The sequence below is a fragment of the Oryctolagus cuniculus genome, chromosome 19 (assembly GCF_051225735.1).
Source record: "Oryctolagus cuniculus isolate XC-2025 breed Fujian yellow rabbit chromosome 19, ASM5122573v1, whole genome shotgun sequence".
Taxonomy (NCBI): Eukaryota; Metazoa; Chordata; class Mammalia; order Lagomorpha; family Leporidae; genus Oryctolagus; species Oryctolagus cuniculus.
Genome location: NC_142885.1, coordinates 5,699,843 through 5,726,454, shown reverse-complemented (window position 1 = coordinate 5,726,454; position 26,612 = coordinate 5,699,843). Strand labels below are relative to the sequence as shown.

Sequence of the window (26,612 nt, the reverse complement as noted above, 5' to 3'; positions counted from 1 at the left end):
CTCCGCCTAGTGGCGCTGGCACACCAGGTTCTAGTCCCGGTTGGGGCACCAGTTCTGTCCCAGTTGCCCCTCTTCCAGGCCAGCTCTCTGCTGTGGCCCAGGAGTGCCGTGGAGGATGGCCCAAGTACTTGGGCCCTGCACCCCATGGGAGACCAGGAGGAAGCACCTGGCTCCTGGCTTCAGATCGGCGCAGCACCAGCTGTAGCAGCCATTTGGGGGGTGAACCAACGGAAGGAAGACCTTTCTCTCTGTCTCTCTCTAACTCTGCCTGTCAAAAACAACAACAACAACAAATTATAGGAGTCCCTACAAAAGTAAACAATACTGTAGGGGAAAGCCTCCCCAGAGCCACTGTGCAAGAGACGAGACAAGAAAGCAGTCAGGGGCGCCTTTACCCAGAGCTCATCCTCTGCACTATCAGCCGCTGCAAACACAGGTTCTCAAAAGCCAAGCAGGCTGCTACCAAGAGCCTCAACTCAGCGCTGTACCACTTATTCTTTGAAACATTATCAAAACAGCATTTCCGTTTCTTATCACAGCACATTGTCTTCATCTTTGTATAACACTCAGTTTGCTGCTTTCTGAGTGAAATCCTTGAAAAGTAGTTTAGCTGGGTATAAAATTGGAGATTGAATCATTTTCCTGTAGCTTCTTCCAGATAATTATTCCTCTGTCTTTGATCTCTTGTTCTTTTTTTTGTTTTTTAAATTTTTTTGACAGGCAGAGTGGACAGTGAGAGAGAGAGAGACAGAGAGAATGGCCAATGGCCGCTACGGCCAGTGCACTGCGCTGATCCGAAGCCAGGAGCCAGGTGCTTCTCCTGGTCTCCCATGCGGGTGCAGGGCCCAAGCACTTGGGCCATCCTCCACTGCACTCCCGGGCCACAGCAGAGAGCTGGACTGGAAGAGGGGCAACCAGGACAGAATCCGGCACTCCGACCGGGACTAGAACCCGGTGTGCTGGCACCACAGGCAGAGGATTAGCCTATTGAGCTATGGCGGTGCTGGCCATGGTCTCTTGTTCTTAAGTGGTCACTTCAGTCACGCTGCCTTAGCTCCCTGGGTAATCTGAGTTACAGCATGACTCATTTCAATGGGTGTTTATTTTTATCTATTCTGTTAAGGATTCATGCTCCTTCAACTTCTGTCCACTTGTAATTCTTCAGCCATTATCTATGACCATCTCTCTCCCTTTTGAGTCCTATTAGATAGGGCTACATCTTCTCACTTTGTTCTTTTTTTTTTAATTTGACAGGTAGAGTTATAGACAGTTAGAGAGGGATGGAGAGAAAGGTCTTCCTTCCGTTGGTTCACTCCCCAAATGGCTGCTACGGTAGGCACTGTGCTGATCCAAAGCCAGGAGCCAGGCACTTCCTCCTGGTCTCCCATGTTGCCCACACTTTTGGTTTCCCAAGCACTTGGTCCATCCTCCACTGCACTCCTGGGCCATAGCAGAGAGCTGGACTGGAAGAGGAGCAACCAGGACTATAACCTGGTGCCCATATGGGATGCCAGTGCAGCAGGCAAAGGATTAACCAAGTGATCCATGGCGCTGGCCCCCTCACTTTGTTCTTTATTTCTTTTTATCTCTATGTCATAGTTTCAATCTTTATCTTTGTGCTGTGTTTTGAGTTATTTACTCAAATCTAGCATCCAGTTGATCAATTCTTTCTGTGGCAGTGTCTAAACTGCTTTGTACATCATTCACAGGGTATTATTTTCAACTAATGTGTCCTATTTGGTTATTTCTAAACAAGAATCTGCCTTAAATTGGTATTTTAAAATTTTCTAAAGTTTTAACTTTCTTTGAATAATGTTAAGTCTTTCACAATGTTTATTGCATATCCTCCATCAGACCATAGTTTTAGAAGTATTGTAAAGCAATCAGGGCCCTCCCTCTTATTTCCTTTCTCAAAAGTGACTCACTTTTACTTAGGGCAGGTTTTTCCTCATGTGTTGACAGTTGATTTCTAACTGGGACAGTTTGGCTATGGAACTCTCTCCGGAGAGGAGTCACGCTTGCTCTGTTAGCTGCTCAGAAAGTCTGGCCTGGAACCCTGACTGTTTTGCTTTTTGTATCTTCTATTTGTTTTGATTTGGTTTTAGAGAAGAGTCCTTGACTGGGGTATATTATAAACCATTCCCAGAGAATACAGGGGTAGTGGGGACAACAGTCAGGGCCTTCCAACCACAGGTACTTCCATCAGTAACATTTTATCTGCACAAAACTAATCAAGGAAATGCTGAGCTTTCATTAAAAAAGCTTTATTGTGGTGCTGTGGTGTAGTGGGTAAAGATGCCCCTGCAGTGCCGGTATCCCATATGGGCACCAGTTCAAGTCCCAGCTACTCCACTTCAGATCCAGCTCTCTGCTATGGCTTCTGAAAGCAGGAAAAAATGGTCTAAGTTTTTGGGTCCCTGCACCTGCGTGGGCCTGGCTTTGAATCGGCACAGCTCCAGCTGTTTTGGCCATCTGGGGAGTGAACCATTGGATGGAAGACCTCTCTCTCTCTACCTCTGCCTTTTAAATAAAATAAATAGATCTAAAAAAAGCTTTACAGCGATATAATCCCTATATCACACAACTCACCTATTTAAGGTACACAATTCAAATTGTTGCATTTCAGAACCCCCAAAAGAAGTCCTGGACCCATAACCAGTCACTCCCACTCCTCTCGAATCCCTCCAGCCATGCCCAGACAGCCACTAACCTATTCTCTGTCTCAAGCTTTGCCTGTTCTAGACATTTCGCACAAATGGGAGCATGTAATATGTGGTCTTTCGTGTCTGGCCTCTTCCACTTAGCACCACGTTTTCAAGGTTCACCCACGGTGTAGCATGTATCAGAATTCTATCCCTTTTTATTGCTGAAGTACTCATTTATCACGTTTTCTTATCCACTCATCAGCTGATGGGCATTTGAGTTGTTTCCCTCTACTTTGTGGCTATTACAGTGCTGTCACCAACATTCAGGTGTAAGCTCTTCCGTGGACATCTGCCTGCAGTTCCCTAGGGTACGTCTCCAGGAGTGGAACTGCTGTGTCGTATGGCGACTCTTTATCCTTTTAAGGATTTCAATCATTTCCCACACTCCTGCATCATCTCCATTCCACCAGCAATGTCCACAGGTTTCAATTTCTTCCCATCATCACCAACACAGGGAAATGACCAACTTTTCTTTTCCAGCCATCTTACGGGTATAAAGTGATATCTCATTATGGTTTAGATCTGCACTTCCCTGGTGGCCAGTGGGCCAGTGGTGGGACCTCCTTTCCTGTGCCTTTTAACCATCTGTATATCCAATTTGTAGAAATGTTTACTCATATCCTTCTCCAGTTTTTAATTGGATCATTTGTCTATTCATTGCACAGCAGTAAGAAGCCCTTATATATTCCAGATACAAGTCCCTTTTCAGATATGTAATTTGAAAATACTGTCATCCATTTGCAAACAAGTTTTTACATCTTCTTTGGCTTGGCATATTTTTTTTTAATTTTTTTTTTGACAGGCAGAGTGGATAGTGAGGGAGACAGAGAGAAAGGTCTTCCTTTTGCCATTGGTTCACCCCCCAATGGCCGCTGCGGCTGGTGCGCTGCAGCCGGCGCACCGCGCTGATCCGATGGCAGGAGCCAGGTGCTTCTCCTGGTCTCCCATGGGGTGCAGGGCCCAAGGACTTGGGCCATCCTCCTCTGCACTCCTGGGCCACAGCAGAGAGCTGGCCGGGAAGAGGGGCAACCGGGACAGAATCCAGCGCCCCGACCGGGACTAGAACCTGGTGTGCCGGCGCCGCTAGGTGGAGGATTAGCCTAGTGAGCCGCGGCGCCGGCGGCATATTTTTTTTTAAACAACACACAAGTTTTCGTTCTGATACAATCCAGTTTATCCACATTTTTCTTTTGTTGCCCACACTTGGTTTCTGGAACCAAGTACATTAAATTCTCTTCTGGGCGTTTCTGGACCACTCACATGGGACAAATTCAGAAATCGAACTTGAGTCTCTTTTCTCATGCCGTGTCCAGGGTGACACACGTGAGTTCCTGTGGGCAGATATGTTTCGTGTTCCCCACCCAGGAAAGCACAGCCGACAGCCTTGTCTTCCTGAAGTATGTTGGTCTCTCCCACCTCACAGGGATCCGAGGCAGGCTCTGCTGTGCTGCCTGGGTATCACCCCAAGTCCTGAAATGGCCAGGACACCCTGGGCAGACGCAGCTACAGCTCAGCACTGGCTGCCCCAGGTTCAGTGCCCTCTGTGCCTCTGACATCTGGGGAGTTTCCCTGTTTTTCATTTTTAAAACTGCTGCCTGCAATGCCAACATTCCATACGGGCACCAGGAGTCCTGGCTGCTCCACTTCCAAACTAGCTCTCTGCTGTAACTTGGGGAAGCAGAAGATGGCCCAAGTCCTCGGGCCCCTGCACCCGTGTGGGAGACCTGGAAGAAGCTCCTGGCTCCTGGATTCGGATCAGTGCAGCTCCGGCTATTGCGGCCAATTGGGGAGTGAACCAGTGGATGGAAGACCTCCCTCTCTCTCTCTCTCTGCCTTCAAATAAATCAATAAATCTTTAAAAAGAAAGTGGACCAATGCGAATGTAAACCCCAGAAACCTATAAGGGCCTCCTGATAATGGCCATGTCCTGTTCAGAGCTATTTGGTATCTGTCATTGATGGGAAGTGAAGAATGAGCAAAAAAGGATGGAAGGCAAACCTTTCTCCACGGCTTCCCGAAAGTCCTCGCTTGGTGACATACAGTGAGAACGGTACAGGTGCCCTGAGCCCGCCGTGCCCGGCTGCACCCTGTGCCCATGCCTACCACCGCTCCCTCCTGCCTGAAGGGTGACGGCCAGAGCTCTGCACCGTGCAGCTCCTCCACCTTCCTAAGCTTGCCTTCTCCCTACCTCTCATCCCATCACTGAATTATTTTCTTTCTTTTTTTTTGAAAGGCAGAGTGGACAGTGAGCGAGAGAGACAGAGAAAGGTCTTCCTTTTGCTGTTGGTTCACCCTCCAATGGCTGCCGCGGCTGGCGTGCTGTGGCCGGAGCACCACACTGATCTGAAGCCAGGAGCCAGGTGCTTCTCCTGGTCTCCCATGGGGTGCAGGGCCCAAGCACTTGGGCCATCCTCCACTGCACTCCCTGGCCACAGCAGAGAGCTGGCCTGGAAGAGGAGCAACCGGGACAGAATCTGGCACCCCGATCAGGACTAGAACCCGGTGTGCCAGCGCAGCTAGGTGGAGGATTAGCCTAGTGAGCCGCGGCGCCGGCCCATAACTGAATTCTAACTTCACCTCCTGAGGCAGTTTTCACTGCTTAACAATTTAATTAGTTTTGTTATTTAAAACAACAGCGACAGCAGCAGAAGCCCTCCTCACCACGGGTCCCAGCACCCGGGTGGAAGCGCGGAGGTTCTGAGCTGGGTGCTGGGGGATGTTCAGAGACTGGAGGTGGAAGTTCCTGCTGGTGGGCACCAGCCGCCCCGTCCCACACTGGCAGCACAGGCGGCCTCCCTCCCTGACCCTGTTCCCCCTGAGCCTCCAGGACCAAGGAGCCAGGAACTGTCTCCAGGACACGGAGCTGTGTCCATGACAACACTAAATCAACAGGGCTACACTGCTTTCATTTAACACCTATGCATGGATTTCAAAATTTTTCTGCACCAAAATAAGCCTGTCATTCAAAGCCATTTTCCCCACAACTCTTTAAAGTCCCTTCACAAGGCTCTTTTCCCTAAAAGCCTCCAAAGAAGGGTAAATCTATGGCAACTCCATGATTTTTAAGTTCCCAAGGGAAACATAATTGGCTAGCTGAGAATGACAGAAGTCTATGTGATCAGGTGGGCAGCTTAGGAAGCCCGGTGATCAGCTGGAGGGACAGAAATCGACACCATCAGGTTGGAAGGATGAAAACCATGTGATCAGCTGGGAAATTCTTGTACCATAAAGACCATGATCAGTCAGCAGAGAGAAAGAGCAGTACCTGCGTTGGATGCCAGCATGGAAACTGGCCCGAGGTCCTCCTGGGGAAGGAGTGGGTGAGCCTTGGTCACTACCTCTGACCAGTGGCTGGGCTCACAGCCTCCACCGTTCAGACCTCCTTGCTTGGTTCTGGGCCAAGTGAGGAATTTATTTTTAGAATTATCTGCAACAGCCTAAGTCAGTCCAGAATTAAAACTCTCTGTCCAGTCCACACTGTGACATCTGCCAAAGATGACCAGAGAGCAAGACAACCAGTTCCTTCCTTCTCAGGACCAAAGCCCACTAACAGCCTGGATGGAAGGGGCCCAGGCCACATCACAGCATGTCTTTAGGGAGTGCTAGCCCTACTCCTCTCTGCTCCCACAAACCACTGTGGACTGATCCAAGTCCATCTGCAAAGCCGTGGTGATCGGGAGGCACACAGTCCACAGCACAGTCAGCAGGAACCACTCAGCGACGACCAAAGCCACATCTGCTCTTCCTGCTGGCCATCAGCAGTGACCCCGTGAGGGGCTGGTGGGGACAAGCAGAGCAATATAGGCTGACCAAGGACAGGTTAGAGGCAGCTGTGCCCACGCTTGCTCCCTCTGTCCCCTCTGGGAGCAGCTGCAGAGGGTGACCAATTCCCAGGACAGCAGCGCCTGGGGCCCTGAGTCAGCACACAGAGGTCCCACCTGGGACTGTGTGAGTGAGAAACTGCGGTGTTGCTGTGGCACTTGACCCAGTGGGGGGTCTGTCGGCTGCTGCGGACTTGACCATCTTAACCTCAATCTACGTAGGAGGAAGCCTCAGCACCTTGTATTTTAAAGATGCCCCACGGGGTCTTTGCAGATCCTGCTTTTTATCCCTGAGATAAAAGTTGTCCCTAATTAAAAATAACATGAGTCCAGTCCCTGTCGGAATTTACCACCAACCTGAAATGCACGGCCCTGGGCCCTAGTGAAGTTGGACCTAAATTCTGGTCCAGGGCTAACCAGTGGGTCCTGTACAGTGCCAATGTGGACATGAATGGGACAGGCGTCAGGAACCATCAGCTGGAGGTGGGGACTTGGGTTCATGACCCCACCCTCTTACCTGACTCCCGTGTGCGACCCCGAACCACCTCGCTCCAGGGCCCGGCCCCGATGGCGTTGAAGGCCTGCATCTGCAGCTCGTACTCGGTCCACTCCTCCAGCGCCTCGATGGTCAGCTCCCTCTCCAGCCGGTCGCTGACAACTTGGGACAGTGCCGAAGACGGGAAGTCTGGGCGCCAGTACTTGACCCTGTAGCCCACGGACTCGGGGTTCCCGTTGTACTGGGAGTCGGGCAGGGGCTGTGAATGAACACATGAGAAGCTGACATCTGAGAACGGCCACCTCCAAGCTCCCAGAGGACGGCCTGTCTTACGAGACCAATTCCATGGCAAATATTTTCTTGGTAGAATATTCTTAGCATCCTCTACTTCCCTTTTCCCTGAAATGTTTCTCTGTTAATTAAAGGAAACCCTGTCAGTAACTTTGGACATGATTTCCTTTAATACGTTTTGGTTTAGTTTTGTGAGGATGTGTTCCGATCCATATCAGCTGGCTATGCTGCACACACCGAGTATTGGTTCTGTGTCGACTTGGCGTAAAGACGTCTCGGCCCAATGTGTCGCACCACCACCAGCTTTCCTGCCTCATAGAACATTCCTCAGGCGCCAGCAGTGAGTGACGGATGCTACTCATTATACAATATCCTGGGCTGATCCGAGATCCAACAACAAAGGTAAATGCCGATGTCTGTGGCTTAGTGATGGGGCTACTTTGAAGCAGGAAACAGCTAGGCCCTGGACTCACGTGAACACGCCCTGCTGCCCCCCTCTCAGCTCCCGACTCACCACCCAGCGGAGCCGCAGGCTTGTCTCACTAGCAGTTCGGACTGTGATGCTGGTCGGAGCCACGTCTGGGGGTGCCTGCAGCGTCTGGATGACCCGGGAAGACTGGCTGAAGGGGCTCGGACCAACGATGTTCACTTGCCTCATTCGGAATCTGGGGTAAAGCCGTGGAGGAGGGTTAGCCCGAAGCACGGGAAAGAGGAAACCAAACAGAACCCAGGTCTGTTTCTCAGGGGAGGCTCAGACACAGTGTGCCTGCCCGCACATTGTGAACCACTGGGTGGAAGATCTTTCTCTTTCAAATGAAATTAAATTAACAAACAAAAGAACTTAGAAAAGAATTCTTGTACCATAAAGACCATGGCTTAAGGACACCCTCTTTCTACCTGGCTTCATTCAAAATGCAAATTACACACGAAGGGGTCTTCAGAAAATACATAATATGGAAAACCTATGCATGCATTTCAAAATTTTTCTGCACCAAAATAAGCCTGTCATTCAAAACCATTTTCCCCACAACTCTTTTTTTTTTTTTTTTTTTTTTGACAGGCAGAGTGGTCAGTGAGAGAGAGAGACAGAGAGAAAGGTCTTCCTTTGCCGTTGGTTCACCCTCCAATGGCCGCCACAGCCGGCGCGCTGAGGCCGGCGCTCTGCGCTGATCCAATGGCAGGAGCCAGGTGCTTCTCCTGGTCTCCCATGGGGTGCAGGGCCCAAGCACTTGGGCCATCCTCCACTGCACCCCCTGGCCACAGCAGAGAGCTGGCCTGGAAGAGGGGCAACCGGGGCAGAATCTGGCGCCCTGACCGGGACTAGAACCCGGTGTGCCGGTGCCGCAGGTGGAGGATTAGCCTATTGAGCCGCGGTGCTGGCCTCTTTAAAGTCCCCTCACAAGGCTCTTTTCCCTAAAAGCCTCCAAAGAAGGGTAAATCTATTGCAACTCCGTCGTTTTTAAGTTCCCAAGGGAAACATAATTGGCTAGCTGAGAATGACAGAAATCTATGTGATCAGGTGGGCAGCTTAGGAAGCCCGGTGATCAGCTGGAGGGACAGAAATCAACACCATCAGGTTGGAAGGATGAAAATCCCTGTGATCAGCTGGCAAAGACACCAATCTACGTGATCACATGGCAAAGATAAACCCCTCCATGTCAGGTGGGGATATAGAAATCTTCATGATTAGGTGGGAAATCTATGGGATCAGGCGGGAAGGCCAGAAATCTATGTGGTGATCAACTGCCATTGGATGATTCAACTTAGGGTACCCTCAGGGGATCAAAGGAGTCACCCAACGGAAGAGCAGTATCACAAGGTTGCTACCAAATGATGGCTTTCAAAGTCCAATTTATTTTGGACTTGCAATGACTTTTTTTTTTTAAGATTTATTTTATTTGTTTGAAAGACAGAGTTACAGAGAGAGAGGTAGAGACAGAGAGAGGTCTCCCATCCGCTGTTTTACTCCCCAGATGGCCGCAATGGCCGTAGCTGCGCCCATCCAAAGCCAGGAGCCAGGAGCTTCCTCCAGGTCTCCCATGCGGGTGCAGGAGCCCCAGGACTTGGGCCATCATCTACTGCTAGATCAGGCCATAGCAGAGAGCTGGATTGGAAGAGGAGCAGCCGGGACTAGAACCAGCGCCCTTATGGGATGCCAGCGCTTCAGGCCAGGGCTTTAACCTGCTGCACCACAGTGCCGGCCCCAACAATGACTTTTAATTTGTAAGGGCAAAGGGCACCTCCACATCCTGTTCTCTCTATTGGTTTAGAAGAGCAATGGCCCAGAATCCACCTGCCTGGATTCTGACCTGGTGGTAACTCTGAGATCTGTACAGAGAGTGGAGTTAGACATTCTCTAAAACGTCCACGTTAATGCTAGAAGTGCTATCTCTTCTTCATCTATCTATCTATAATTATTTGAATTGGATTTGCATATCATAAAAAAACAAGCCCAGGTACACTCATATTCATTACAGAGGTTCCCTAAATTTACCTGAATCTCACACAGGGACACTGATGTACAATCAAAATTCTGACTTTGAGGTAATTATGTGGCTTCAGCTGATCTTACATGGCAAGTCTTGAATCCCCACAGCTCATTTTAAGCCAAATATTTTCCTCCAAAAATAAGTAGATTGTGTCTTGACTCACACGCTCTAATCATAGGATGTTCAATTGTGCCTTTCATTAGTTTTTTTTTTTTTAATTCTAACTGTGGTATTGCACAGGAAAAAAATACCCTTCACAAAGATGCAACTTCACCTTTCACTCCCTGAATTAGTAATTCCTGTTCTTCCATTCTCTGATCTGACGAAATGTATCCGTCCTGGCAGAAGGACGGCATTAGCAAAATCCACATCTGGCGGTAACGGGAAGCCTCACCCCCTTCAAGGATCTTACGGGAAGCTGTAACATCACTAACAGCTCATGATCACTGCACCCTTTGTGAAGGCCGCGGATTTACTGCTCAGAGAAGTTGCAGGATCAAGAGGCCAAAGGTTAAAAGGCACGTTAAGTGCTTGGTGCGTGAGCTCAGCAGCTCCCGGGCCCTGGGAGGGGCAGTGGTCGGATCTTCCCGGGACATCTGCTCTGTCTGCACGCAGACTGTTAATGGTCCCCAGAGGCTGCCGAGTGTTTGTAGAGAAAGACGCCACCTCTCTGCTGCCTGATGCAGGAGTGAGCTCTGCCTGCAGGGCCTCGTGCCTGTGACACAGATGGAAAGAACACCGCCAATCCAACATCTGGGAGTGATCTCCTCGGAAAAATAGGAAGGGGCCTTCAAAATTCAGGGGAAATGTGCACTACGGAAAAGCTCTCCCCATGGAGTTCTAAACTTTTTGTGCCCAATGTAGTTATTTTTAAATTTCATATTTCTGCACATTTTTTGACGCATCCTAATACTCAACTGTGTCTCTTGCCTTCTCGTTAAGGTTTGGATTTGCTATCATTGCTACGTGGAAATCTGATTCATATTCTCTCTCTCTCTCTCTCACACACACACACACACACACACACACACACACACACACACAAGCACGTTTTGTCCTTGCTCTCAGGAGCCATCTGCTCTCACCTGTAGTGAGTATACGGCGTGAGGTTTGGGATTTCCAGCATCTGGGCTTCGGGCTCATTCTCTTCCTCGTAGAGGCTGACCCACTCCTCCTCATCGCCGATGGCTCCAACCTGCAAAAAGGAATCCTGAAATGGGCTGGACAAGTCATGGGAACCCAGGCTCACCTGCAGACCCCATGCACCTGCCTGCGCCTGGCAGGTTGCCCAGAGCCACGCTGTGTCCCCCACACTGGGGAAAAGGTGTGTCCCGCACTCCTGGCTCTGTGTCTGGGGAACGCAGGCTCTTGCTGTTCTCACCTTCATGTCTGTGAGGGTTTCAGGGAAAAGCCCGATCACTAACTGGGCCCTGGGGATGGAGGGCCTGGGCTGGAGTGTGAAACCTCTGAGCACAAACCTCTGAGGCTCAGAGACCACTGGTGATGGAGAGGACCCTCCACACCATCATGTACGTCCTCCTGTTTTACAGGTGAGAACTCAAAGGGAGGCCCAGAGGGAAAGACGTGTGTGGTGGCAGAGCCACGGGCACAGCCAGGTATCCTCACTTAAACTCCAGGGCCACTTCCAGGGAACAGGGGAGGGAAACCACCACTCTGACCATTTCTGTCCTGCACACGCAGCACAGAGTCTACTGCCAGCCCCTGGCATAACAAAGGTTCTTACACTGCAGAGGAGGGAGTGGCTTCCTCCCTGGGGGGCAGTCCCTGCAGGCCATGTGTGCCCCTAAACTGGAAAAGAAGCACCTCAGGGCAGAGCTTCCTGAAAGCAGAGACTTGCCTTTTGAGGCTGGCCCCTTGGGCTGCTCCTCCATGTCCTGGCTCTCGTCACCCACCTGTGAACCCACACCCTCCTGGCCGGCTCAGGTGGTACGGTCACTTCCGGTGACCTCCTCCAATCTGACCCGGGGCAGCCTGCACCCCTGTGCTCTACGGGTACTGAATCCGAGGTCTGCCATACTTCTCATTCTGCCCACACGGATCCGACCACACCCTTCACTCTCCTTGCACATGCCAGCCAGAGACAACAAGGGGACACAGCAGCTTCAGCCCAGCCTGGACGCCATGAGGGTTCCTCTGGTGGCTTTATGCCTCTGGTCACAGGTACATCCCATACTGTGGGTCTGGGGGCACCCAGGGCATACACCCACAGGACAGGGGCATCTTGGGTCAGACAAGCTGGTCAAGGATGGAGAAGTCCAGGACCCTGGCATTTAACATTTCCCAAGTGACTGAAACGGCAGAACAGGAATGTGCTGATTAAGTCTACAGAGGAAACCAAGTGGGCAGGTGGCCAAGTCCTGGCAGGGAGGCAGAGGAACTGCCAATGACGTTGGCACCGTGCAGGCATAGATGTGAAGAGGGGCCCGAGCAAGTCCCAGTGCTGGCAGCACCTCCTAAGGGAAACCAGAGGCAAGGCTCCAAACACCAGGAATGAAAACCACTAAGGCAGTGGACGGCTCCTCAGGGTGCTGCGCGTGGAGTTACCCTACGAGCCAGCAGCTCCAGGTCCACGGATAGATCACGAAGGACCAGACATCGCTCTCTAACAGGCACCTGTAAGCACCTGTTCACAGTACACTGTTCTCAGCAGCCACCAGGCGAAACCCGGGCCCACGTCCACTGATGAATGGATGGACAACGCATGACACACCCAGATGGTGGACGATTACCCAGCCACTGAAAGAACAAAGCCCAGATACCGGCTACCACATGGGGGACCTCAAAACCATGCTAAGTGAAAGAAGCCAGATCCTGGGGCTGGCGCGGTGGCTCACTTGGTTAATCCTCCGCCTGCAGTGCCCTCATCCCATATGGGCGCCGGGTTCTAGTCCTGGCTGCTCCTCTTCCAGTCCAGCTCTCTGCTGTGGCCTGGGAGGGCAGTGGAGGATGGCTCAAGTGCTTGGGCCCTGCACCCACATGGGAGACCAGGAGGAAGCACCTGGCTCCTGGCTTCAGATCAGTGTAGCTCCAGCCGTGGTGGCCATTTGGGGGGTGAACCAATGGAAGGAAGACCTTTCTCTCTGTCTCTCTCTCTCACTGTCTACTAACTCTACCTGTCAAAAAAAAAAAAAAAAAAAAAAGCCAGATCCCAAAGCCCACGTGCTGCATAATTCCATTTTATGAAATATCCAGGATCGGTCAGTCCATGGAGACAGAAAGACCGGTGGCTGCCACGGACTGCAGAAGAGGACAGAGGAGAGAGAGTGCTACTGGGCACAGGACTTCCCTTCTGGGTGATGGAATGAGGTGGTGGCGGGACAGCAGAGTGACTGCTAGCTTGGGAACTGCATGCTTTAACATGGTCGACATACACTTTAGTTTAAGTTATGTGTATTTATTCTCAACTGAAAAAAGAAAGTATTAGCCAACGCGGCCAAAAATGCCAGATGGACGATGACCTGGAGAGCAGGAGTCGGCAAGCAGCAGGGCAGGTGCACCTGGGCCGGCGCGGCCAGGAGCAGACCGTGCAGCCCGCAGGGCTGGGGAGGAGGGGAGGGTCCCTGCGCCAGGCCACCCACGCAGTCCTCAGATCCTCGTCTCAGAGAATGAGGAGCAGAGGACACGACCTCAGCAGGGCGAGGAAGGCTGTGCAGGATACTTGTCCTGGAGGAGAGGGTGCGAGACGGCTGTCTGTCTGCCCCTCCCCACTCCCTCAGTGTCTGTAAAGACCCAGGAGACCAGCTGATACTGAATACGGTCTGAGGCCGCCTAACCTTCTCAGGGTTCAGTGGGTACCTGAGGTGGGGGAGTGGCTGGGGGCCTGGGCCAGATACAGGGGAGAGGCAGTCGTTAGCCCATGGCTATGCAGCTCACAGAAGTACCATTCCGCGTGCTGCTGATAACAGTTATGAATTCCTTTTGGCCGAATCCTGTCCAATTCGGGTGAATTTGGGTGTGAAGGGACGCCCTGTCTACTGGGGGCCCCCACAGTAGGGTTCACTGGTTTCAGAGGCAGCTTCTGTGAGCTCCTACTCATGGACGGGATCTTCCAGCTACTAAACCACAGCACTCGTGTTCATTCTCGGGAAATCGGCTACAATCAAAAAAGTCCGGCAGGAATAAAAGGAGGTGACTTTAGTGTCCAGCCAGTCAACTCGAGAGCCCTGGTGAAACGCTGTGGAAGCACCTGTAGCTCACGCGCCAAGTGGCCACAGGGGCTCTTTGCCTCTGGCACCTGCTCCCACCAGTGCAGCCTCTTTGCTCCTCATCCCCTTCCGTATCTACGCTTGGTGAGGGAAACGGGCGCGTGTGTGGTGGGTTTCACTTGTTCTCTAAGTCCCTGAGGGCTAACTCTGACGCTCACTCACCTTCGCAAAGCCACTCCTTTCTCTGTCTCTCTGCCCCTCCCTGGATCCCCTGCTGACAGAAGGCTAAGGAAGGCTGGGCCCAGGTGTGGAACTGGTCTCCCTGCACTCCCCCGGGCACACACGGATTCAGTCTGTCCCTTGCCTCAGTGGCCCTAGACCCACTCACTGGAGTCTGGGGCCTCCTGACCCTGTGGGCCTCCCTCAGCCTGTCTGAGGAACCACACTCAGGGTGAGATCTGTGCGGTGACAAGGCTTAGCAGGGCCACCCGTGGGCAGGACAGTGGCTCTGGCATTCAAGACCATCGTACCCACGTGACCAAGAGGAACGCAGAGAACTGACAAGAGCTGGAGGCTGCGCGGAGGAGGGAGGGGCACTCCTGGGCAACGGACAAAGCTCAGCCAGAGGCCGCTGAGTGGATTTATCTCCTCTGAATTCAGCCTGCAACTCCAGCACGGAGATCCCAGGAAAAGAGGATCCAGCAGGAGCTCAAATCCCTGCTTACTGCCCCCGACATCGGAGGGTCTCCAGGGAAGGGTCTTTCCCTGTCAAAGCCCGGAGGCCCCTTTGCCATCCTCTGAAAGAGGACTCCCCGGGAAGGCAATGCTAGTTAACTACGGGCTTTAGTTTTACTCAATGAGATCTGCAGACTGAGGGCTAGAGCCAAATGGATGGGGACGACAGAGACCACCTGATGTCCAAGGTCAGACATCCTTGCTCTTCCCACCCTTCTAGGTTTCTGGTTTTAAAGAGCGTCGACTTGGATGGGAGCCATACTACCGGTGAGCCCTGGTGGGTGCCACATGGCTCCGTTTGGCTCTGCCACATTTCTCAAGATGCAGTTTCTCATCACCTGAAGGCATCATGCGGCCTCCAACACCTGTACCCATGCAAGTGGTCTTGCCTCTTCCTAACACGTCTGCTCCTCCTCTGTGCAAATGGCAGGCGCCTTTGGGACTGAGAAAGCACGTGGGCCTTAGGAGGCCTCCATGACGAAGCTGCCCCAGCCCCGACATAGGCAAGGCCGGAGAGTATGCAGTCCACACCCTGAGCTCTCTCAGGTTGTATGTGGGCCTCCAGCACACTGCTGGTCCTGTCAAGGACAGGCAACTCGCAACAAAAAAAGAGAGTTTTTCAAAAATGGAATTATAGGTAAGTTTATTTTGGTGTAAAAGTTTTAAAATCCACGTGGCCTTTTTATAAAGTGCAGTTGCATGAGTTTCTTGATGACCTTTCACATAGGATGTGTTTTAAAGATTTTATGTAGCTCATTAACAAGACAAACCAGGTTTGGAGGAGAATATAAGAAAGAAATGTTTAGGGTCAATGGAAGAGAGAATGCTCAGGGGTCAGTGCTGTGGCAGAGTGGGCTAAGCCTCCGGCTGCAGTGCTGGAATCCCACAGGGCCATGGTTCAAGTCCCGGCTGCTCTACTACCAATCCAGCTCCCTGCTAATGTACCTGGGGTAGCAGGAGAAAATGGACCACGTGTTTGGGCCCCTGTACCCTGGTTCCTAGCTTCAGCCTGGCCCAGTTATAGCCAATGCAGACATCTGGGGAGTGAACCAACAGATAGAAGACCTCTCTCTTTCTCTAATTCTGCCTTTCGGATAAATAAAATAAAGATAAAAAAAATAAAAAGAAACAATGCTCAATAATATGTAAGAGTTAGAAACAAAGCTGGATATAAGAGCTACATAAAACATAACCATAACCTCTGGCTTTGCAGCTTCCAATCTTTGACAAGTTAGCATCCAACTTCACAGTGGCTGGGCCAGTCAACAAACAGTTGGTCAAACACAATCACGGTCCTTCAGACAGATAACTCTGAAGCAGGCTTATTAAATAAGGACCTCCGACTATAATCAGCAAACTCTGGCCCACTTCCTGTTTGTGTAAATAAAGTTTTATTGGCACATGGTCAGCTTGTGGGTTACTTTCATGGTCCCACAGCAGAGGTGCAGAGCGGCGAGAGACCACCTAAGCTCCAGCAGTTCCTGCCACCCAGAGGCCGGGCCACACTCCTGCTGCTCCACTCCCAGGGTCTGGCCCGGCCACGGCGTCACTGCTGCCTGCGGAGGTAACACTGCAGACCCTCTTGTACCTGAGCTCCCTGGAGGTAAATGCGGGTCTTATTCACCCCTGTGTCTCCAGCACACCTTCCACCCAGGCCCAGTCTAAATCCGGTGCTCGGCCCTGTGTGTTAACTCATGCATGCATATACCAGTGAACTTGCGAATGATTTAAAAAACCGGTATTCCAAACGGGATACCGTTGGCGTGGAGTCCCAGAAGCAAATGATTACAAAAAACATTCCCATGGCCTTTGGGAGGAAGATTCAGTTTCTATAGTAAAAGGTTCACGTTTTTATCTAACGAGACCAGGGTTCTCTAATCCTTGCTGCCCACACCCCCACCCCACCCCGCCCAGCTCCCTGCTTAGATTTCAAGAGGGCCACTAACAAGGCGCTGGACAGAGACTGGGTTAGGACTCGAAAGATAAAACAAACCAAGAACCCCACAGGAAAGCTGTGGTTTTTGAAAGTTTTTTTTTTTTCTCTATTCCTCCTCTTTTAAGGCTAACAAACAGCACTTTACAATACTTATTACAAAAGCAGAAATGCCATGCTTTTCAAATGCCACTCCGCAGGCTGCACGTCCTCAGGCCCCATTAAGGAGCAATCCTCTACCCGCAGACGCCGTGGGAGTTGCCGAGCCCTGCTATGTGCCGCCGGGAGGCTGCGGCTGCCTGTGTGCCAGCCTCCGACCGGGAGGCTGGGCGAGCTGGAACGCGGGCTTCCACTTCGTCACTGCGGCCTCACGCTCCTCCACCTCTGCCAGGCAGGTTTCCGTTCAGCCTGCAGCGGGAGAGCGCTCGTCTCAGCCAGGCCTCTGGCAAGTCTGGGAGACACAGAGCGGCCTGGGCAGGACCTCAGACGCTCCCACCTGGCGGCCCTGGTGCCGGTCAGCATCCGAGGCCACGGGCCAGTGGCGGCTCAGAGCACAGTCACTAACCTCATCCAAAAGGTAGCTGCAGCTGGAGCGGAGGCATGAAACGAGGGAGGGGATGGAGGCGGCGAGGTGCGGGCTCTCCTCTCCTCCAGAGCCCAGGACAGGGAGGGAAAACCGCCACACTCCTTCCCTGGAATCCTGCCACCCCCGTGTACCCTGCCTGTGTGGCCAGAATTCCAGTGCCAGCAGGAAAACCTGTGTGCTGACAGCTCCTTCAGGTCCCAAGTCCCTTCCTTTTCTGAGTGGCGTCCCCCGCTCCTGAGCCAGGTGACACCCAGACAGGGTGCGCAGGAGGGCCTGGAGTTACAGACAGATGGGGTGGGGGCGGGGGCGGGCTTCTACACAGCTCCTGGCAGAAGAGCCGCACAACCAGGAAGGGCCTGGAAGGCCGGTTCCCTAAGCAGATCCGGAGCTGCGCGGCCCTAATGCGCTGTGAGGGGATTCTGCCCAGCTCCTGGCTGATCTCCAGCTGCTCCCCCAGCCCTTCCCTCCTGCTACCGGCTTCCCGGGTTGTTTCTGTTTTGCCACCTGAGAGTCTTTGTCTCCAGAGGTGGGGGCCTGAAATGGCTGTGCGGACTTTCTACACGTTCCTCCCATGGCCAACTCCGCGTTTGGCCTCCCACTGGCCTTCCGCCTGGCCCCCGCTAGGCCCCTGGGAGCCTCAAATGAAGCCTGCCCGCCCCTTCCTTTCTCCCTCTGCTCCGCGGCCTTCTTCCTCAGGGCCTTGAGTGTCCCCCAGTGACCGCTCTACACATCCCTGCTTCCTGCCCCAGACCCACAGAACTCGTGGCTGCCTCCTGAGACGTCCCCACCTCTCGGGGGCGGCCACACTTCTGGACACAACACCCAGCTCTCTCTGCCCTCGAGGACTGAGGACACAGAGCCCTGTCTCTCCTGTCTGACAGCACTCAGCCCCACGTGCGGCAAGGGCTTCTCCACCACCTCCACGTCAAAGGCAGGGCCCTGGCTCCTCTGCCTCAGCCGTGATGCAGGGATGGTGCTCCCACATCTCCCACGAGATCCGTCCCCCTCAAGGACGTCTCCTCGGGGCCCTCAGAGACGCTGAGCTTGCTTTGCTAAATTCCTCCCGCACACCACGTGTGCAGTGGGGAGCACGGGCTCTCAGCCAGTCACCTGGGAGTGGGAGCTGCTGTGTGACAGGCTCTGCTCCTCAGCCTGCCTGTCCACAAAGCAGGGACAACAGAGGCCCCCTCACCCCCGCCCTGCACCACAGGGTGGTCCGGAGCCCAGGGAGGACACTTGGGCACGGCACTGCGCTCGGTGACCAGGTTCCTCAAACGCATCCCAGCCCAACACGGACGGGCTCCTGTGTCCCTGCTCCTCCAGCCTCTCCCTGCGGCCCCCACGTGCCCTCCTGCGCAGCCCCCCGCATCCCCACACGTGTGTCCTCCGTGCCTTCCACTCTCTGTGCTTCATGCTTTCACAGCTGGAACCTGGCCCATCCTGGAGGGCCGGCCAGCCCCGCCCTGCAGAGGGAAACGACTCGCTTGCAGCGCACTTCTCCCCTGCAAACCACCGGTCCCGAGCCCGTTTCCCAGCCGCACCCACTGCCAGGCTCTTCCACTTGCCCAGGCCTCGGCCTAATTGCCCAGGGCAAGGCCAGACCAGCAGGACAGCCCCTGGGCCCCGCAGCCTGCTGAGGCTGCTCCTTGACGCCCAGTGGAGTTAAGCCCCGAACATGGAGTACATCGAAAGTGCATGTAACGCTCCTCACCTGTTGAATTCACATCCAGCTTAGCCACAAGCACAATGCAGACCAAACTGGAGAACACAGAGCCAAGTTTCCACCGAACACACGTGGCTTCCATGCCACCGCCAAGTCGGGAACTCACAAGTCGAACCATCGTAAGTCAAGGATCCCTGGAAACAAACCAAGCTAACCCATCCTGAGCTCTCAGCCTGCTGACTCCGCCTCGCCAGGACCTCACCACGAGTCAGGCTCTCCCCCTTGCCTGCTGGCCGGCCTGTGGGCTGCCCTGTGCTGCTGTGTGTGCTGCAGCCTGCTCCCTCCTCAGGAACTGTGAGTAGCAAACTGTCTCTTCAATGCCATTAGACTGTTGGCCCTGCTGCACCCGAATCAACACACAACCCATGTTCTAAAACAACAGAGCCACGCAAGCGCCCAACTCAAAGCCTCTCTTTCCACCGCACCCTCTGCTTGGAATCTTTCTCTGCACTGAAAATACTGTGTCCACTCTTCGAGGTCCAACTTAAACTCCCCCGCCAAGGCGCAGCCTTCCTGGATTGTCCTGGCCATCCCCGTGTTCCCCAGGCAAGTATCTATCACAACCATCCTCCCGAGTCTCGTCTGTTGCCATCATCAGATACGTCAGCATCCTTCTCTCCCCACGCCCAGCACAGGGGAAAGGAGAGCATTCCGCCGTGGTCTTGTCGTACACACCATGACACACCTGACATAGTGGAACCTATAAAACGGTAGGCACCTAACAAATGCTTCCTGGGTGAATGGATGAATGAGTGAAACAAATATAAAACCTAATGACCAGAAAAATGAAACACAGAGGCAAATCTAAAAATCCAACAGGAGAATTAGGAATGAAAGAATTAGAGCATGGAGCAGTCCTCCCGCAGAACGGGGAAATATGACTCCCATAAAATTTAATTTGCTTTGACAGTTGTGATTTATACATACGTTGACCTCTATTTCTCGAAAATGACATCTGTGGTAAAATGCTTCCCTTGGTCCTACTTGAGTTGTCACTTACGCTGCGGTATTTTCTTCTGCTGCGTAGTTCTAAGAGTCCCATAATAGGCCCTAAAAGGATCTGATAGACTAATGAACAAAACGGCCACTTGAAACCATTCATCTGGTACAGATTTCCTGTGCTGGACGAGAGGTGAGAGAGAAAAGCTACTGGAAGGGTGTTATTACGGACAATCAAGCAAACAATAAACATTTTGAAATATCCGAGTGTGTATTTCATTGTCACCTATCACCATGGCACCCAGGTGCTTAGGCAGAGACGCGGCACCAGAACAAAAGTGGAAGCCGTCTCGGCAAATTTACTCCCATCACCGCGTTATTATGGAGGAGCCATTAGAGCCGGGGACAGCTCTCCTGTGCATATGCAACGACGCTTCAAAAGTCATGTCACTCTTCCTCTCCCTATTATGAGAAAGAAATTCAACGACGGTCGGGGTTTATTGCAATCGAGACGCTGACAGACACTCATCACAAGGGCCACAGCAGCCCAAACACCCACCCACAGCAAGGAGAGGAGGGTCCCCAGTTAGTGCCCAGAAGGCCCCGGCTGCCCATCCTGAAGCAATGACGTGAGAAGCGTCTGGCCCACGGAGCCTGCAGCAGACGGAGCCCGTGGCAACTGCTTCCCGCCTGCGGAGACGAAAGGCAGCCACGTGGACAGTTAAGTAAACAGGGGGCATGCGTGTATAGGACGGACGCTCTCCCTTCCGTAGGCTGCCCCCAGCTGGTGTTTGAGCCGTGACCGCTCCTGGCACCCTCTGCTCTCGGTGCCAAGGGCTAGCCCCTGCCTTCCAGGCCAAGCAAAGCCTGAGGGACTGGTGTGCCGGCTAGGACGCTCCTCTGCTGTTCCCAGACTTCATACACCTGCAGGGAGGCTGGGGGCAGCTGGACCTGGCATTTCCAGCTGCAGAGCTCATGGTCCCATTTGGATGCACTGTAACATCTGCTTCACTCCCCACTTGTTCTCTGGGTATTCACATGCAGGCTGGTTTCTGGCCCTGGACCTGGGGTCTCTTCCTGGACTACAGATCCTGACGCCTGTGTGGACTCGACCCAGCTCAGTTCTCTGACCACACAGACCTGCGTGAGGATGCCAGCACTTCCTGCCTCTGTTCTGAGTTCCAGGACGAAGCAGGCCCTGATGTCTTGGGGGGCTCAGTCCTGCACCTACCACACAGGTCTTCTGCAGCCTCCCTGAGGCCAGATGCTTGCCGTGGCTCCACTGTTGTTACTGTGCTAGGCTTTTACTTATTGATTCAGTGCCTACAGAGGGCTACTGCCAGGCTAAAGCTTTAAGCATACCATTACTGTCCCAGTTTTCTGATGGAGAAACTGAGGCCCAGAGAGGCCTCCTTACGTGTACCACTACGTGGCTAGTTCCCCAGGCCCTGTTCCTTGTCCCGGCCGGCCAGCCAGCCAGCCAGCGCTGGAAGAACCCCTCAACCCGTGACAACCATGTGCGGGAGGGCAGTCGTCACTGATGTGCTCAATGCTCCTTGTGGGTGCTGTGGCGAACTGAGCAGCCTGGCCCTGCCCGTGGCCAGATAAAACCATGCAGGTCCCCGCTCAATCCTTCCTGCACACAGCTGGGCCCAGCACAGGCTGGAATGCCAGAAAGACAGAGGGCAGAGTGAGGGGGCTTGAGCAATTTATTCTAAGGAAACAGGCATTTCTAGACCTCAGCATTGCCCAAGCTGCTATCTTTAACACTGTACAGACTCCTAAAGAAACGATGAACAATGACGCCACAGGGAACTGGGCTGTGCAGAGCGACACTCTGGGACAGCTGTCCACAACACCTCGGCTTCCGGAGTAAGGCCCAGCCCTGACTCTCACCATGGCTGTACCATTGCCCGTGAGGCCTTGCTATCTGGCTTCGCCTACGAGCCTCTCTCTGCCATTCAAGTAAAACAGGGCTGTTGTTGCTTGTTTTGGGGGCCCCAAAGCCCAGCACAGGCCTGGAACCCAGCAAGCACTCAGCGCGTGAAATGGATGTTAATCAGCCAAAGGGAGCTGAAGGCAGCGCCTGTCAGGATTCTTGGGAAACACATTTGTCTCACATCCCTGGCCACTTGGGCAAAAACGAGAACTCCTTGGGTTTTGTGGCTTCGGCTGACAGGAGACACAGATACGCTCATCTGCCAAGACATATTCCCTGGAGCGCGTACCTAGGAGAAACGTGTCACAAGGGCCCCCATGCATCCGGCAACACGTCCTCGCAGGCGAGCGCATCTGCAAACAGAAAGATGAAACGGAGCCTGGCGCCTTCCATCCATCAGCCCGCAACCCAGCCCCTCGGTGCCAAGGGCACGCAGGAGACAGACGGTGTGGCTGCGCCCCCGACTTCACGGAGGAATGTGTCATTCCAGCCGACTTCACTGCCGACACAGCCAGGCAACCGCGCATCGTAAGTGCCGCACCTGGGGACGCCAGGGCACCCGCTGCTCCGTCTCACTGCTCCTTAGTTACCGAGAGACCGGCACTGAACAGACTTGTGCTTTCCTTTATTAGCCCATAACACTCTCTAAAGCAGTTCCTTTTAAGAAAATGGCTACTATTATGCACAAATGAGCACTAAGTGGGATTTGGAAAAAATTTGCTTTCCATTTTTGGAATGAGAACGGTTTCATCTGTACCCCAAATGTTAGCCCTAGCATCTTCAATCCTTCAACCCTGCTCAGTGCAGCCTTGTGAGCAGCTCAGCTCCTACCTGGTTATCGGAGCACAGTGTGTGCCGCAGACACAGGGCTTGCAGAGGGCAGCAAGTGAGAACCGGGGCCGCAGCAGGACATACGGACGTGCGGACGTATGCAGCATTTGCGTTCCCCACTTTTGTGGGGAAGAGCTCTTTTGCTCACTCTACAAACATTACTGATTAAACAAGGAATTACCCAACCAAAAAACACCAACAAAAGCTGCAGCTATTTTTAAGCCCACATCTCAGCATCAACTCCTAGGGCTTCCTGATGTGCCCCGCCAATGACAAGAGTCTTCCATTACGTAACAGGGCTGGTGACTCCAGGGAGTAAAGCCGTCCAGGGGCACAGAGAAAACTGGTCAGGATTTAGGGCATTTGCTGCTAAAATGTGACTTAAATCGGGTCATGGGGAAGGAAAGTAAGCACTCCTCTCTACTGCCGCCGAGCGTCTTGGGAGAAGTCCCTCCGAACTCGAGCCAGGAGACTGCTCTGTGCCCACCGCATGCGGCCTTGAGACCTGGCCCAATGTCACCTCCTCACAGGCTGCCCGACGGATACACTCACTGCTTCCCCAGCAGCCTAGTCAACCCCTCAACCCCACGCCCCGCAGAGCCCAGCGGTCAGCCACAGCTGCTGAATGAGAACCGGCTGGGGGGCACAGGGCCTCACGATGCACACAGAGCTGGGTTTGTATCGCGTGCCTGTCATAGGGCATTGGTGCAGAATGTTCCAGAAGGCGTCATCTGTGCCAGATACAGCCCCAAGTGAGCCACTATCTAGAGTTTAAGAAATCTCAGCTTTTGGGTACCTCTGGGACCTGCCTGTCCTGGGAACCACCAAGACATCCCCACAGAATTATCTGGGGTGCGCCCGAGCCAGGCTCCTTCAGAGGATGACAGAGGAGGGCGGGCAGAGCCACAGGCTGCCCGGAGGGGCTGGCAGGTCTCTCAGAGATTAATTTGCAAAGTGCCTCGAGCCCTATGGAAAGCCTCACCGCGTCTGTCTGAGAGGAGGAAACCCTCGCAGGACTGGATGTTCTCATTCCAGCAGCCCTGCAGGGAGCTGTTGCTGTCCACGCCTCTCAGCTGAAGGGCCTGAGCCAGGCCACTGGCCTAGCGCCACACGGCCTCTGAGCCCCAGGACGGCATGCACTCCATCTACATCCCTGCTGGTTTTGCACTGGGCACCACACATCCTCAGGGAATGTGTCTGCCGTCTTTTCCGGGGTGAGCCAGGATGGTCGACAGGATGGGGCACGTGGACAAGGTCAGGATGGACCCTCTTGGAGGCTGACAATGTCAGAGCTCTGGTGCTAAGAGTGAGAAGCGGGGCCACAGATTTTTTCTCTTCCTGGGTGGGAGCACACGGGTGTCAGGAGATCAGGGGCTGGGTTGAGGAACACTCTGCTTGAGCATGGGGCACTGGCCCTGTTCCCACTGGTCAGGAGGGCAGCACCTGTGCAGGTGTTCAAAGGCACTCGTTCCTTCGTTTCTAAAGCCGCACCTGCTGCAGCAGCCCTTCCCGGTGGGCAGGTACAGGCTGCAGTTAAGGGTAGCATTGGTTTGGCTGACAAGGGGGCATTCACATCTGCCTTTGTCGTATCAGATCATGAGGTTCTTCTGGGGAAAATCTAGTACATAATTGAAAACCAGACCAAACTGTTCAGTCACAAACCAGTACAGTCAAGAGCGAGGCAGCCTTCTGTTGGTGGAGTCAATACAGGTGCCTGAAGGAGGACAGCACCTGCTTCACGTGGTGCAAAGACCCAGCAGAGGAGGTGCCACTGCCTTGGGCATGCTCCACCCTGTGACAAGCAGCCCTGGCTCTCAGCCCTAGTGAGACGCCCAACGACCTGCCTCCTACTGCTCCTGCCCACTACTGTCTCCTCAGAAACCCAGAAATGTGTCTATGAGCCCTACCTCCCTCCTGGTGTTTGGAACTAAGCTTCTTTTTATTTACTTATTTTTAAATGTGTATTTATTGATTGTTATTTATTTGAAAGGCAGGGAGAGAGGAGAGAGAGAATGAGAATGAGAATGAATGAATGAATGCTGGCTCACTCCCAAATGCCTGCAACAGCTGAGGCTGGCCAGGCGGAAGCCAGGAGCCTGGAACACAATCCAGGTCCCGTGTTTGCACGGCAGGAACCCAACAGCTTGAGCCAGCACCTGCTGCCTCACAGGGTGGCCCCTAGCAGGAAGACGGAATGGAAAGCAGAGCCAGGACGCTCCTCTGTGGCAGGTGGCCATCCCAAGCAGCGTCTTAGCTACTGCACCAAACGCCTACCCAAGTGTTGCTTCAGAGGTGAACACTCACTCTCTGGGAATTCCAGGGCACGAATGGCTCAGGCAGGAAGCTGCAGGGAAAAACTCTCCTTTTGGTTTAGACGTTTCAACCATCCGCACCGCCACCAGAATTTTCAGACTTGAGGAGTGAATTTTAAGTATTTTAGAAGGACTACTTTTGGAGCCAGCGCCGTGGCCATGGGCTGAGCGGCTGTCTCCTACGGGTGCTGGTTTGTGCTCTGGCTGCTTCACTTCTGATCCAGCTTCCTGCTCATGTGCCTGGGAGGCAGTGGATGACGGCTGAAGTGTTTGGGCTCCTATATCCACGTGGGAGACCCGGGAAGAAGCTCCTGGCTCCTGGCTTAGTCAGGCCCAGCTCTGGCTGTTGTGGCCATCTAGGGAGTGAATCAGCAGATGGAAGATCTCTCTATGTCTCAGTTTCTCCCCCACCCCCAACTCTGACTTTCAAATAAATAAACACAATATTTAAAGAAAAAAGAGGCCGGCGCCGGCGGCTCACTAGGCTAATCCTCTGCCTTGCGGCGCCGGCACACCGGGTTCTAGTCCCGGTCGGGGCGCCGGATTCTGTCCCGGTTGCCCCTCTTCCAGGCCAGCTCTCTGCTGTGGCCAGGGAGTGCAGTGGAGGATGGCCCAAGTGCTTGGGCCCTGCACCCCATGGGAGACCAGGAGAAGCACCTGGCTCCTGCCATCGGATCAGCGCGGTGCACCGGCTGCGGCGGCCATTGGAGGGTGAACCAACAGCAAAGGAAGACCCTTCTCTCTGTCTCTCTCTCTCACTGTCCACTCTGCCTGTCCAAAAAAAAAAAAAAAAAAAATTCCAAGGGATTTCCAGTTCTGACAAACATGGCTGACTACATAATCTAAAAAGTGCAGAGACACTGGACAGAGTATCACAGGCATCGTCTTACATGCTCAGATGAGCACACGAGGAGGCAAGACGAGCGCCTTGCACAGCCTGGGTGGGCGGTACTGAGCCAGAATACAAAAATGCGGCCTGTGGCGCGTCCATACTTGAATGACAAATGTGGCCCAATCAGTGAACTGTGCCCCAGCTTGATGGGTAAGCAAACTGTAACCTAATCTAAGCGTAGACCCTTGTAACACAGCAACCAAGGCTCAGCCAATCACAGCAACTGAACCTCCAGCCAATGAGACTGCAAGCTGCCCCGGTACCTTCCGGTGAAGCAGACTGCATCCAGTCAGGTTGTTTGTGTGGATCAATCCCTTTTCTCTAACTCAAAGTATGGCCCGCACACGTGGTGGGATGAGGCCTTTGGGATCGCTGCCTGGTTCTGGAGCCTTTGCAATTTAACCCGTCTCAGTTTCTTTTTGAACAGAAGTGACCCTGCAGCTTCCCTGGGTGGACTTTCCTTCCCAGGGACAAAGGGGCTGGGGCATAAAGCCAACCAGAACAGGCTCTTCCCAGTGAGGACAAGGAGAAGGATCCAGACTCCCTCACTCTCCAGACAAAATCGAGATCCAGAGAGGCTGGTGTCCTGGTTGAAGGGGGACCAGCAGACCCAGTGACAAGTGGAGGGAGTCAGTGTGCCTCCCCCATGAAGCCCAGCGCTGTGGGAGCTGCAGGGAGGGAGGAGAAAGCACCTCCCCCAAGCCTTGCAGTCCTCGGCCTGTCCCCTTGCAGGGTGGGATACCAAGGGAAAGAA

The 26,612-nt window shown here is 53.3% G+C and overlaps 1 protein-coding gene across 2 annotated transcripts in view; it reads right to left on the bottom strand.

Annotated features, from left to right (window-relative positions):
- Positions 1-26,612, bottom strand: part of SDK1 (sidekick cell adhesion molecule 1) — a 982,790-nt gene that overhangs the window by 96,063 nt on the left and 860,115 nt on the right. For both annotated transcript variants that reach the window (XM_070064289.2, XM_070064294.2), the window contains exons 23-25: positions 10,888-10,997; positions 7,828-7,978; positions 7,044-7,281 (exon numbers count right to left, since the gene is read on the bottom strand). In XM_070064289.2, the coding sequence (XP_069920390.2) occupies positions 7,044-7,281; positions 7,828-7,978; positions 10,888-10,997 (499 nt within the window). The remainder of the gene's footprint in view (positions 1-7,043; positions 7,282-7,827; positions 7,979-10,887; positions 10,998-26,612) is intronic.